The sequence below is a fragment of the Chaetura pelagica genome, unplaced genomic scaffold, assembly GCF_000747805.2.
Source record: "Chaetura pelagica isolate M959 unplaced genomic scaffold, ChaPel_1.0 scaffold396, whole genome shotgun sequence".
NCBI classification, from domain to species: Eukaryota; Metazoa; Chordata; class Aves; order Apodiformes; family Apodidae; genus Chaetura; species Chaetura pelagica.
This window is the reverse complement of record NW_009953493.1, coordinates 594495-608278: the sequence shown is the minus strand read 5'-3', so window position 1 is coordinate 608278 and position 13784 is coordinate 594495. Positions and strand designations below refer to the sequence as shown.

Below are 13784 nucleotides of genomic sequence, written 5' to 3'. Positions count from 1 at the left end.
ATAGTCAATCTTTCTTCTGATTACTGTATTAATGCAGAAGAAAGTACAATATTTAAATTGAGAAATTAAAAATTTTTTTAAAATTAAAAGCTTTACAAAATAACCAGTCCATTAGTAAGAAATCTACTCTGTAACTGCAACAGTCAGATTGTGAACATTTTATTAAGTTATTTTAGCCCTAAGAGAGATGATAATTTTCAATTTCCTCACACATATTTCAGATTTTTCCTCTATTATAAGAAAAAAGCTTCTTAAGTAAGTTCTATAGGTAATTCTGCTCTACGATGACAGTGAAAATAATAAACCCAACTTCAAAAGTTTTGGGAAAGAGATGTAGATAAGGCACTTCAATATCTTTATTTCTGTTGAAAGATCAAGGAATGTTCATTTTCATGCACACAAAGGAATATGTGAGAAGCAGCAGGAAATATACAGCAGCAGAAAAATACAACTAATTTAAAATATGAAAATGCTTCACATGCCATAAGCCTCTAAAATTTTAGGTACAGTAGGTAAGCACGTTAAGAATAAGCTTCATCTATGTAAATTATCCTATTTAAAAGCTACAATAGGGCTCTAAAACTAGAAATCCTTCCTTAAATGACTCCCCTTCTACAGTTTTCAGTATGACAAACTATTCTAAACAGTGTAAGCCACTTATCTTTAGAGTTAAAAGCTCAGCCTCCAGATCACAGACAGGTATCTCAAGTCTGGCTTTCATACTGCTGGTCATGTGGTTACTTCCTACATTATCACTAGATATATTAACTTGTTTAATGCTACTCTGTGACTATTCAAGAGGTCTAATTAATACTCAGCAAGACAATAATTTCCCAAAGAGGGGAAAAAAAAAACACAACAAGACAACAAAAAAAAAGTTTATTTCATCATGACATTTTAGTTGTCTGCTTTATAGTGTCAATTAAGATTAGTCTTAATTGCCAGTATGACATCCCAGCTAATAATATGTTCTTATAATGCAAAACTTCAGCTTCTGATAGCATTTTCTGAACATTTCTGTACATAATTTACTTAGGGTGACAAGTCTGTTCCCAACATATAATCAGAAAATAGAAAACAATTGTTAAGTGTTCAGCATAGTCAGGCCAAAGGATAAAGGAAGAACTACAGCACATACAGCAAAGGGGTAACTGCTGCTGGTAGCTATCAAGCTTGATTTCTAAGAATTTAAGCTTGAAAGATGTGCTTTATCTAAGACAGGTTAGGTTTCCTGATCCAGGAAAGGAGTGGACATCTACCCAGAAACATCCTGCAGCAAATGTGCCTCTTACGAGTTTAATTTCAAAGCGAGATTGCTCACAAATGCAACCTATGTTCCACAATTTGGAAATTCTTCTTCTAAAGCAAAAACATTCATTCCATCAAGAGCTACCAGAAAGTTATGTTGTTCTATGTAAGTGATTTGAGAACTAATATACATGAAAATATCAGCTAGGCAAAGAGACAATTTTAAGTCAGCACAAATTTTGCAAATAAATTTTTAGTGACAATTCTAGGATTTCTCAACAGAAGTGCTTATTAACAGTCATAGCAGTTTTAACTATTTGAAATGATGGTTAGTCTTGGTATGTATTACTTAAATCTTTCTGATTCAAAAATGAATGTTCCAAGAGTGAATGCTTCCCTAAAACTTGTATCTCCCATGTGCCTTTTTAAGAGGCACATGAAGGCTGTGAAAGGAACTCTAACGAAGCACTGCACTAGATGAAACTGCAGCTTTCTCAGATTGTAACTTAACTATCTCTACTCCTTACTGAATTACTGAATTTAAACTAAATAAATGAACAGTCAAGTCTTTTTTTCTATTATTAAGTGAAAGCAAGTGACAAGGTATAAAAGGATGCAAGTGATGCATGGGATGTTTTCTGGATTTTTATTTTTGTAGGTTTTTTAAAAAAATCTTTTACAGAAGTTTTAAGTCATATTAGTTACTTAACAATGTGTATAAAGACTAGCACTTGCCACATTACTCAAAGAGGAAACGAATAAATGCAAGTGTACTAAGAAAAAAAAAGTAAAAAACCTCAAACCCCAGAAATGAATTGACAAAAAAACATTTACTATTGAAAATACATTTGCCTAGATTGAAACTAACGTAGTTACATTTAAAATAGATTCATGAGTTTAAGCCAGCACATGGTGGAAACAAAAAACATTTCATTTTAAGAAGCGCATCTCATTTCATAGTTTGTATTTTGCTGCCATGAAGTATCCTGCCTATCCACATCCATATATAGTTGATATATGCAATTGTTCTCAGTAATAAAACACTTCAAAATGACACACAGCAAACCATTAGTAAATTACTTCCTCCAGATCCTGTGTTAGTTCTCTGAGTAGCAAAAACATGCACAACAGGTGGTTTTAGCCTACCATCCATTTCTGGATATGAGCCCATTTCCTATCATATGAATGCTGAGAAAGCTATAGAATGTAAAAACAAAAACAAACCATTTACAATATAGATTAGTCACCACACAAGACTGGTTTCCTAAATACAAAATTTTGAAAAATTTAAGTTAATTGCCACATAATGTTCCGTATAATCTCAGGTATCTACAGCAATTAAAAACCTGGAATTCTGGAATAATGAGAGCAGTATAAAATTGAGGCAAAAACATGTTTTCTAAATTATATTTTTTATTACCACAGCAACCCCCTCCAATGTCAGTATTTACCTGGAATGTAATCATTATAAAGAATAAGTTGTCAATCTTTTGTACAGTATGTCAAATCCTGAATCAAATGCAATAACCATGAAATAATCACTGCTGAAAATCTAGTTCCTAGATATTTTTTTTTTTGCTGAAGAAATGTAAATTTTTTTTAGAAGAAATGTGTGGAGCAACACACAACCCTATGTGTAAATATTATCCTAATCTGTTTTGGTTTGTTTTTTAAAGATTTTGCCAATAGGTATTGATTGCAAACACTTTTGGTATAGTCCATATGGTAAGAAATTAACTGAAAACTGTATACCTAAAGTCACATATTCAAATTACGCAGTTACTAAGTATGAATACATTAAAAATAGATTTAAACAATTCTCTTTAGTTTTTCACAGTTGTTTATCCTATACATTAGATAGTGTACATTCTGGGCACCAACATGTTTATTATTTATGCTGTGCTGTCAGTTATCCATATTTACATGAACCTTTTGCACAGCAACGACAGGCCAAGAAACTGACATGTGTTAAGTACCTGCTCTTAAAAATGCACAAAAGTCACCAGGTGACTCAGCTACAAACCTAGTAATTTAAATCTAGACAACATTAAACTCCACTTCAGAAGCTGAAAGCTGCTAATGTTCTATGCAAAATTATTTATGCAAGTCTCCTTTACCTAAATATAAACATTTAGACTAATCTTTGTCCAATGTTGATTGCTAGTGTTCAATTTAGTGCATTCGTTAAAGGTAAGCCATACAATAACCTGATTTTGCCTGTAAAGGTAGAATTTAAAGGCACATAAAAAATGTTTTATTTTTCATTTCAAATTCAGGGTGCTAATAATCTATTTTATATAGCAGATCTTTTCCATAGCAGATTTTTCCCACAATATGAGCGTAACTACTAAGGAAGTTCAAAATGAATATTCAGAGTAGTATTTTCTGAGGTGCTATCCACAGTTAAATACAAAGCAAATTATTCTTTTAGATATATAACCTGAGAGAAAAGAGGAGGGTAGGGCACGGGTGGAGAGAGAGAAGATGGCAGTTGCCCAATGCTGAAAATCCTAGCACGAAGCTGAATTACTCCAAAAAACCTGATTTTGCCTGTAAAGGTAGAATTTAAAGGCACATAAAAAATGTTTTATTTTTCATTTCAAATTCAGGGTGCTAATAATCTATTTTATATAGCAGATCTTTTCCACAGCAGATTTTTCCCACAATATGAGCGTAACTACTAAGGAAGTTCAAAATGAATATTCAGAGTAGTATTTTCTGAGGTGCTATCCACAGTTAAATACAAAGCAAATTATTCTTTTAGATATATAACCTGAGAGAAAAGAGGAGGGTAGGGCACGGGTGGAGAGAGAGAAGATGGCAGTTGCCCAATGCTGAAAATCCTAGCACGAAGCTGAATTACTCCAAAAGATAAAATTCGATAACAGGTACAGAAAAAAAAAAAAAACACACAGTACGAACTTTACTAAAGGTTTGCAATGATTTCTGATGATTTCCATTACCTCTTTTTGCTGTCGCTCCAGCTCTCGCATACGTATATCTCTTGCTTCTGCTCGGGCAGCCCGTTTGGCTGCAAGCCTGGCTTCTGCCTACAAGCAAATTGAAAACCTGCAAGTTAGAACCATGTATTTTGTATATCAGTTTCAGTACTCAATTTAATAACGTTCTTCACAAGAACACATTAAGATTCTAACGTTGCAATAAGTGGTGAAGAAATCAGTTCTCAGAATGAAATTTCAGACAGGATATATACCCAAGGCCTTACAGATATCATTACTAGTCAAAAGCATTACATATTGTTAAGAACTGTGCTCAGAAACATTGCTGTGACTAAATCTAAAGATTCATGTCTTGCAGAGTTTAATATGACTTTTCCTGTGCATAATCAACAGGTACATATGCAGCTGCAGTATCTTTGGTGACAGAAAGACATGAAAACAAACAGAAAGAATCAAAACAAAGATATTAAACCACCTATGTCCACGTAATATTTTAAAGCTCTGCTATAACTTGAAATTATTTAAAAAAGAAAACATAACTTAGAAGTCAATTACTTCAGAGAGCAATCAAAATCAGATCTATTATTGGACAAAACACAAGGAAGGAATTTAAGGTTACAGTTCCTGAAGAACTAACTAAAATGTTCACCATAACCAAAAAGGGACTTCCCTACCTTTCCATTCAAGCTCTTAGACTCCCCAACACCTTCCTCAGACACAGCTCCAGCATCAAGATTCTGCTGTAAGCCAATTTAACTATCATAGCAGAAATTATCAATAACAAAAAGTAGTTTTCTGAGTTTTCTGCTGTGTTAATAAAAAGAATTGGCTTGTACAAAGATCTTATGAACACCAGATGCAGCAAAAGGGATGGACAGAATGCAGAGTAGTGACACCTCTTCCTTTTCAGTACCAAAAAGCTGTTCCATCTCCTGCACTGCTTTTCTCCACTTTCTATCCATCCTCAAATGAAAAATAAGTACATTGTCTTTCAGACCCTAAACACTGCCTCAATTTTAATAATTAAATGAGGCAATAATTTTGACATAAAGCTCACACTTGAGGAAAATACAAGCTAATTATTTTAATGTTTGAATGATAAGAATTAAAGAGAAAATTTTCATTGAAATATTAAACCACTAAAGACAGGTCTTCCAGCAAAAACTCCAGTTGTCTAGCTAATGTTAATAAAAAACTTATGAGAACCACCATCAGCCAAAAATTCAGAATTCCTGACTTCTAAAACATTAGGGGTTTTAATAACTTTTTAACAATCTAAAATTCAATGGGATTTTGTCATAAATTGAGGATAGTTTTTTTCCTGCTTTTGCCACTATCATATCATAGGTTTATGTAAAACATTAGAAACCTATGAAATTCACAACAATTACTTGCAATTCATGAAAAAAAGAAGGGGGACTTAATCCAGGGTTTAAATTATGATTGAACTACAAAAACAAAACTATCTATCAAATAATGAAACGAAAAAAAGCAAACATTGTATTTTTATTACTTGAAATAGTTAATCCTAACTTCAGAATTAGTCTCACAAAGACTGTTTTTCTATATTTTGCACACTAAGATGATTCCAAGTCTGTGTCAGCACTCTTGACCGCCACAATGTAATCAACTGCCAAAGCAGCATAAAGCTACTTTTCTTCCTACCTGATGACAGCACAGAGGAAAGCAAGGGAATTCCCATGCAACAGGAAATCATTTCTCACTTGCAGCCCTACTCTGTATTTGTCTATAACAACAGCTCTGTCCCATATAAACTTTCACACAGGTGTATATGCAGCACAGAAAGAGAAATGACTCAAAACAGCTGATATGTCTGGCTTTAGTTCTGTCTACACATCAGCAGCCATGGGCATCTAGCCTTTAGACTCTGGCAAAGCTTTATTGGTAAAACATAGTAAGTTAATTTGTTTACTGATTCATGCTAAAAATCAGTTCACATTTCACCACTCTCTCCTAGTCCTATAGCCAGAGACCTAACTTTCACATTCTGACAGTAGGGGGGGGAAATCCATCTCTTCCAACTTACTAAACCCTTGGTAAAATACAGAAGAATTCTATAAACATCTGTTATAAAATGAGTGCCTGAAATTAAGGCAAAAAATATCTGTTTAGAGGAAATTTTAGCAAATAATTGCTTGGTATCACATTAATTATTAATCTAAGCAACCAGGTTCCTCTAGAAAGTACACAATTTCAAAAAGATGAAGCTGGCAGCTGAAAGAACAGTTCTTGGGCTTCCTTCACCAAACTTTAGAGCCAGAGACAAATCACACTGCTAACTGAAAGGGCATCATACTGAGTAATTATTTTTTCTTAGTAGAATTGTTAGAGAGAAGATCTCATGTTACTAATATATACAACATTGTCATACAAATCTCGGTAGCAATGTAACTGAAACTAAAAATTAACACTAATAAAGACATAACCACAATTCAAAAACACAGATTTATTTCTCAGTTCTGCTGTTCACTCTGTTGTGTTACTGAAAAAAGTTATAAAAATTGTGAAACAAATTTCCACCAAGAAACTCTTCACAAATCAGTGAAGCTGCATTGAAAATTAAGCTTTTAAATACATGCTAAGGGAAATAGAGTGCCATGACAGCTTTGGATAGAGAACTGCATTGAAAAAACAAAGCTGTTTGGACTATAAAAGTAGGACAGAAAGGAAATTCAGACTATTAAAAAAAAACAAACCAAAACAAAACCAAAGCAGCACAAAGACAGGCAGTCATGTCAGAATTCTTTTCTAATTCAATTAGTATTTGAAGAGCATTCTAAACACATCACCATTCCTTGCCCACAGGAGCTTGAGAGTCAGTACAGGTTGCTCTCTATAGCTTCTGTTAAGCAAATTTCAGTCTTGGAAAACTACAGACCAGCCACTAGTCTTGATTTTGGTTTCATTGCTCATTGTTCTCGATAAAATCTTTAGACCAGACACACATAAATAAATTATTTATGATACAGATATATCACAATCTAATCAAGGTACAGCAGGTTAAAAAGTGATACAACACATACCATTCCTATTTTTTCTGAAGTAAAAATTAAACTGTAGACTCCCCAAGGTCTAGCAAGTCTGACACCTTAGAAGTTTCTAAAGGGGACTTCCAATTGCTAAAAAGAAATGTGACAGCAGGATTATCTTAAACACTTCAACTGGAAGAGATGAGTTATCCAGATCTTATGCTTACACAAAATGGAGAGAAATCTCTTGATTATACATTCTGGAGGGCAAACAGAAGTCATAAAATATACATACAACAAATTTGTATAGAATTGATACAGAGAAAAGAACATGAAGGACTATAGAGAAGATCTCTGTAATAAATGTGGTAGGAAAAACCTATTACTTTCCTAGGAAGACAGCCTCAAGACTTTTTTTTTTAATAAGGAAAAAAAGGACTAATTAATAAAGGATTAATTAGTAACTACATCTGATGCTACATACATAACTACATACTCATGCTATTCCTTATCTCTTACCCTAAGGACAAATATATGATTTTAAACTAAGTGCCATATCTGCATATCTTTGGGTATCACCTCTGCCCTGAGTAACAAAACAAAGCCATCTGTTAACTGCTGAGTTCCAGAATTCTTAATTTCAAAATAAGTACCAAAAAGCATTACATAAAAAATAAGAATCATGTTTCCTTGCACCTGCATAAGCAGCCTTTCATTCTAGAAGAACATGATGATCCTGTTGGTTTTCAAGCAGGTAAGCGCTACCTACTGCCTTAAAGCAGTATGCTTTATTTAGGTTAAACCTATTTGCATAAACGTAGTAAATGTAGGGTAGCAAGATAATGTTCTTCTTCCACTACAAGAGACATGGTCAGTTTCCTCTTTTTCACCTAAAAAGCAAATATTAACAACTATATATATATTTAGAAAGCTATGTCTGCTTAATTAACTTATATATTTTATTTATTTCAAATACATATTCTGCCACAATCTTCTGAAAACCTTTCAAACCATTTTATCTCAACTTCCAAGGTAAATATTTAGTTCTTCAGTTAAATCAAAGATATCTTCAGCAAGAAGCAACTGAGAAAGGGGAAAAGAAAATATTCTAATTTTCATGCCTTTGTAAAGATGGAGTTGGGAGTCTCTTCTTTCTGGTGGGTTTCTTCGTCTTTTCACAACAATGATTAAGTTCTTCACCAAGGTAAGAAGTATACTACTAGACAGAATTGATATGGTAGAAGCTTCCTTTCATGATAAGCAAGGAGAACAACACTTGTCTCCAAAGCGTAGAAAGGCATCTTCCTCCTTCCCCTTGCTTGTGAGAAGGGATTCACTAGATAGCCATACTGTTTTGTTTATAATTTTCATACTGTAGAGAAGGTGCTTTATTAATTAGCTCAGATTCAGCATAAAAATTTCATTAGCATAAAAGCTTCAATAGCATTAAACAGAATGGAATGATTGCTGCTACAAGCACAGAACAGTATAAAATGTAAATCCTCATTGTCCATTTAAACTGCAGCTTATTGGGTTGAGACTGGTGAGATGAGAAGATTCACACTCTTCTGACTTTCTGGCATGACCTGTTCATTGTACCTGAGCTTGAACTGAAGTGAACCTAAGAATGCAAAAGCGACTGAAACCTCTGCTCTGGTATGTGAGGCTGGTCTTGGAGAAAGAGGTCTCAAGTAATCGTAAGAGATGCCTGGTGACAACGGGTTACTGCTGAATGTTTAAAATGAACACAACTTGTCCATAAATGAAAGTGAAGCAGTGATGCATATGTCAGCTGCAGATATTCTGTTCACAAAACAACTGTATAAGCAGATAATCTCCACAACAAAACTGCAAGGGAAACAGAACTGGAAATCATATCAGCTGTATCCAGTGTGGAACATGAATATAAACAAAGAGGATTCCCACATAAGAACCTAACCTTGACAGGAGCCCAAAGCTGCCTTAGACAATCCCTCTCTCTTATTCGGCAGCACTTTCCACAGGACAAAGTGTCTTCCACACCAGCTGGCTTATAGCTTTCTCAGACTGACAAAGAGTAACAGCTTCAGAATCCATTACAACAGCTAGAGAAAGAACCAGAAGGTAGTATAAAGGAACTCTGCATATTTTCAGGAGATAGGGTGTGGGATTTTTTTTGTTGTTGTTTTGGGTTTTGTTTGTTTGTTTTTTAAAGTTGTGCTTACTTCAAATTAACCTTGCTATAATCAGAAGACTCTCAAGAGCTGCTCTTCTCCTTGCAGGGAAGACCTGGACAATACATATACACCTGTTCTCACAGTTTTTTAAATAAACACAACACATCTGTACAATTTCCAAAGTTAACAGCTGCAATTAATCTCACTTAAGACACTGAACAATATGGTGAGTGCACAGCTTCCAGAAAAGGATGCACAGACCCCTGCCCCTGGATACTCACTCTTCCTCAGTTTCAGTGAGCACAGAGAATTCAATGCCAGGAAGGATAATACACAAGAGAATACAAAGTAGGTCCCAAAGAAAGAGTTCTGGAAACCCAGCTGTTCTTGGAATAAACCAATAATTCACTCCAATGTTAATGCTTTAGCATACTTGTGCCTTTTTTAGTGCAGAGGCATTGCAGGAGAGCTTGTCTCAATGCAAACTCCCCCACCAAGGAAAAGATATGGAAGAATTCTTTACATAACAGCACTTGTGCTACAAGATGTGAAAAGGAGACACAACCAACAGAGGAAAAGTTCTCTGATGCAGAGGCAAGATGAAGAAAATTAAAGAAGAAAATAAATATTTTTACCAAGCCCATCAGACTCTATGATAGTACCTTTGTCTTCCATGAAATATTTTCAGAAGCTGACACACCAGATTGAACAGGTGCAGAAAAATTACTATACAGGGATTTATTTATTGGATCAGTGCCAGAGTTCTTTACACAGTTTCCTAGAAAGCAGATGTTTGTTGGTACCAAAAGGAAGATACCACTTATTTTGACACCTCCCAATGAACAAAGAAATCTTAATTTTGTCAGAGTAGAGTGCTGAGAAAAGATAGGATAAATGCTTTATGAAATCTAAACTTTTGAAGGAAAAAAAAAACCTGTAGCTTCATAAGCTACACTAGAAGTCCTTCCTAGTATTGCAAGCTCTGATAATTCCTAGTGTTGTTTGACTGCTCCAAACCCCAGAGCACTTCTATGCAGTTTTTCCATACAGGTGATCCTGAGTGCCAGCCTTTTGTTTCAACATATTCTGTTTACCATCTCTTGATACCTAGAACACCTTTTAGGCACATTTTCCTCACATGACATCTAACTTCTGGATTACAGGATTCAATTCAACTGTTTTAAGTAACATCTGCTAAAAAGGTAATTTCAGAAGAGGAAGCTGAGGAACTAAACACCCTTTAACAATAAAAAGATAAGCAAGCCATACCGTTGTGATAACAACCTCAGCATGGTAAAGTACACCTACTCTCTATATTCATGCACTGAGAATTGGCATGCCCTACATCAGCATGCTAACTGGAAACTCTTCCCCAGCCTGAAAGGATAAGAAATATGTATAGCACAGTATAATCAAATGTTATTTAAAGACAAAATTTAATTTGGCCTCTGATGGTATATCCTAATAAATACATTCCATTTCCTTTAAAATAAAAGCTTCCTTTAGAATAAGTTAGCTAATAATATGAATTTCAGAATTCAATGACAACAGATGCTGCCTGACATGGGATCTAAGGGCCAGGTTGTCCTACACAGACTTCCAGCTGTGAGACCTATGATTATTTTAATTTAGCATTAAGGGGGGGAACCCTTCATTTTTGTTTAATTTATGCTCACTCTCAAATTTTAATCGAGGGGGTTAGCCATGTAAGAAAACAAAGTCCCACAGTAATTTTAAGTAAGGTAATTCTTATACCTTGCTCTTGAGACTTTTCATAGGGTAAGTTGCAAGCTGATGTTACTGTACTGGAACCATGCAGAGAACACTTTGAATAAATTTCAAGCCAGATTCCTTCTCCTTCTTTAACTGTTTTGTCATAAAATGGGAGATGAAACTTGATGAGTGAGACCATGCAAGGCCCCTAAAGATAATATCTGGTATGGCCCAAACTTCCATCAGATTTGGTGTTAACACAACTTTCAGGAAGGCAATCAACTAAACAAAAATTACTATTTTTTTCATAAAGCATTTCTTTTGCCTACAGTTTATGATGGCTACATTTGAAAATTCATATATAATTGGTGTTTTCAAAGACCTATCATCTACCTATTTTGTCTTATATGCAAATAGACAACAGTTTACACTACAGACCAACTAAAATCTGCATTGGATTCACGTGGATTTTGTGTTTTGTCAACTAGGATGAGCAATTCTATAGATAGTATAGCTCAAAGGTTCTGTATCCACTTGTATACAAACAATACTAAGCCTTTTGTTTCCAAGTTACAGCATTTCCTCCCAGAAAAACACTAGTCCAAATAGACGTCTGTAAGACTCTAAATTCCAGCTGCCTCCTTCCTATATCCGGTGGGACAAAAATTCCCTTTTGTATACAGAATTCCCCTTTGTATCAACTTCTTGTTAATTGCATTTTTGGCTGGTTACTTCCAGCTGTCTATTTTTCAGGTGGTGACTCAAAACAAAGTCTTAGTATAGTGTATGGATTAGGCTTTTTTTGACAAAAATGTGACTTTTCACATTTGGAATAGAATATATTAAAAATATTTTTTCATTACAACTATTACTATTCAACACTAACACACTATTACTTCATTAAAGATAGCTTCTTAGTTAAAGACAACTTGAAATGAACAAACCTCTCTGGCAATGTTACTCAGAGCTTCATCTTCTGCAGAAAATCTGTCTTTCACTGGAGTTCTCTTCCGCCCCGATCCAGGAGTTCCCATTTTTATTCTCTGGTTCTGTATTTGCAAAAGTAGACAGGAGAAAAACCTCAGTTTTCAGATCTGGAATTAAATCCAAGCAAACAATCCACACCCCAAAATGCAATAAATTTTCTAATTCTTTAGCTATCCAATACTCAAGAAAACTAAACGCTACTATCAAACACTTATCTAGTAGTTGCACTTCTGGGAAAACTGTGGCAGCTTTTCAGAACACCACAGCATCCTACAAGGTGCACATACAGCATTTTTCCACTGAACAGAACCCACCAGTTTACCCACAGCTTCAAAGTTAGGCACAACTGTCCACTGCCCCCAGCTGAATAACTATCTACCTTGTCACTTTTTACACCACTTAACAATAAGTATTCATTTAATTGAAGAAATCCTATAAGAAATAACAGGTTCAAGAATAAAACTTTTATGATCATTAGAGCTCTCCAAAACAGAAAAGACAGACTCAGCAGACAAACTTTTCAAAGCATTCAACAGGTAGATAGGGCTTATTTACATTTTAATGCAGCTGTTTTCATTCAGCTGTAACTAGTAGAAAACAACAGGTCTCATTCAAAGTACAAGTTTTACAACAGCTGAAGTAAAGACATTTCTAGACAAACAAACATTCTTTTGCCTAACAAGATTCCTAATTTGGAAAATGAGCAGAGAAACACACTAGCATTATGACCAAGAACAATCAAATACGCTCTTAGTCTTTGTTCCAGAAACCTCTGTTATCAATTGCAAGAACATAAGAATTAGCACCAAGCCAAAACATAGCACATACAGCCACAGACAACACCACATGACTCAAAAGAATAATCTAAATTAGTTTTTTTCAAATATTCTAAGGAAAATGATACTTCCAGACACTGAGGTCCTTCCAAATGTCAGATTAGAATTTGACGCCAGTCCAGCTATTTGATATAAAGAAGATAAGTATCCCATGTAGGACTTGGGAAAACACCTTATTTAGAACAAAATTTTCTTCATGCCAAAAGAAAAGGTCTAGAAGGGAACCATGATTGGCTGTCCTTTTGAAATTGCACGGGTGCAAGAGCTGTCTTTCGTAATGGGTCTAACCAGCAAACATTCAATAATTCCTTAGTTTAATCAAAGAAAAAAATATATAAAGTGAACAGGGTGTTTTTGTGCACGCAGTTTTTACTTCAATATTTTTATACAGCAATCACAAGGCCAAAATATATTTAGGTACTTTCTGAGACTCAAAGACATCAAGTACCATCACAGATCACTTTCTCTTTTTGTATTTTACTTTCTACACTTCCTTCACCCCCCTCCCCCCAACTTTATGCTGCTAGTCTTCTCCTTGCAGGCAGGAAGTCCTTCATTCCGCTTCAAATTTTGCAGGTTTTTTACTATACTTTATGTGCTTAGGCAAGGAAAATACATTATTTGCTGATAAGAGAGAAGACAACAAAGACTGGAAACTAGATGACCCCTTCAAAAGCGCTTGCATAGGATAGATAATAATAATTATGCAATAATCTTACTAATTTCCATTTGCTATTCTGAGGCCAAAACTAAATATAATAAATACTGCAGGTGCATAATAACTTTAAGGTAAAAACTTTAAAGGAGAGCTTGCAGTTCTGCTACTCAGTTTGTGGCTGAGTAGTAGAAGAATAAAAACACAGTATCTCAAGTGGTCAGAGAAGATGCATCCAG

At 34.7% G+C, this 13784-nt stretch overlaps 1 protein-coding gene across 3 annotated transcripts in view; it reads right to left on the bottom strand.

Moving 5' to 3' along the window:
• LRRFIP2 (leucine rich repeat (in FLII) interacting protein 2) overlaps positions 1-12104 on the bottom strand; it is a 49019-nt gene extending 36915 nt beyond the window's left edge. Inside the window, exons 1-3 of one of the 3 annotated variants that reach the window (XM_009999058.1) lie at positions 12012-12101; positions 4212-4298; positions 2395-2445 (exon numbers count right to left, since the gene is read on the bottom strand). In XM_009999058.1, coding sequence (XP_009997360.1) covers positions 2395-2445; positions 4212-4298; positions 12012-12101 — 228 coding nt within the window. Of the gene's footprint in view, positions 1-2394; positions 2446-4211; positions 4299-12011 lie in introns of all 3 variants that reach the window. The other 2 variants (XM_009999060.1, XM_009999059.1) reach the window with 2 other exon arrangements.
• Between the last annotated feature and the right edge of the window lie 1680 nt (positions 12105-13784).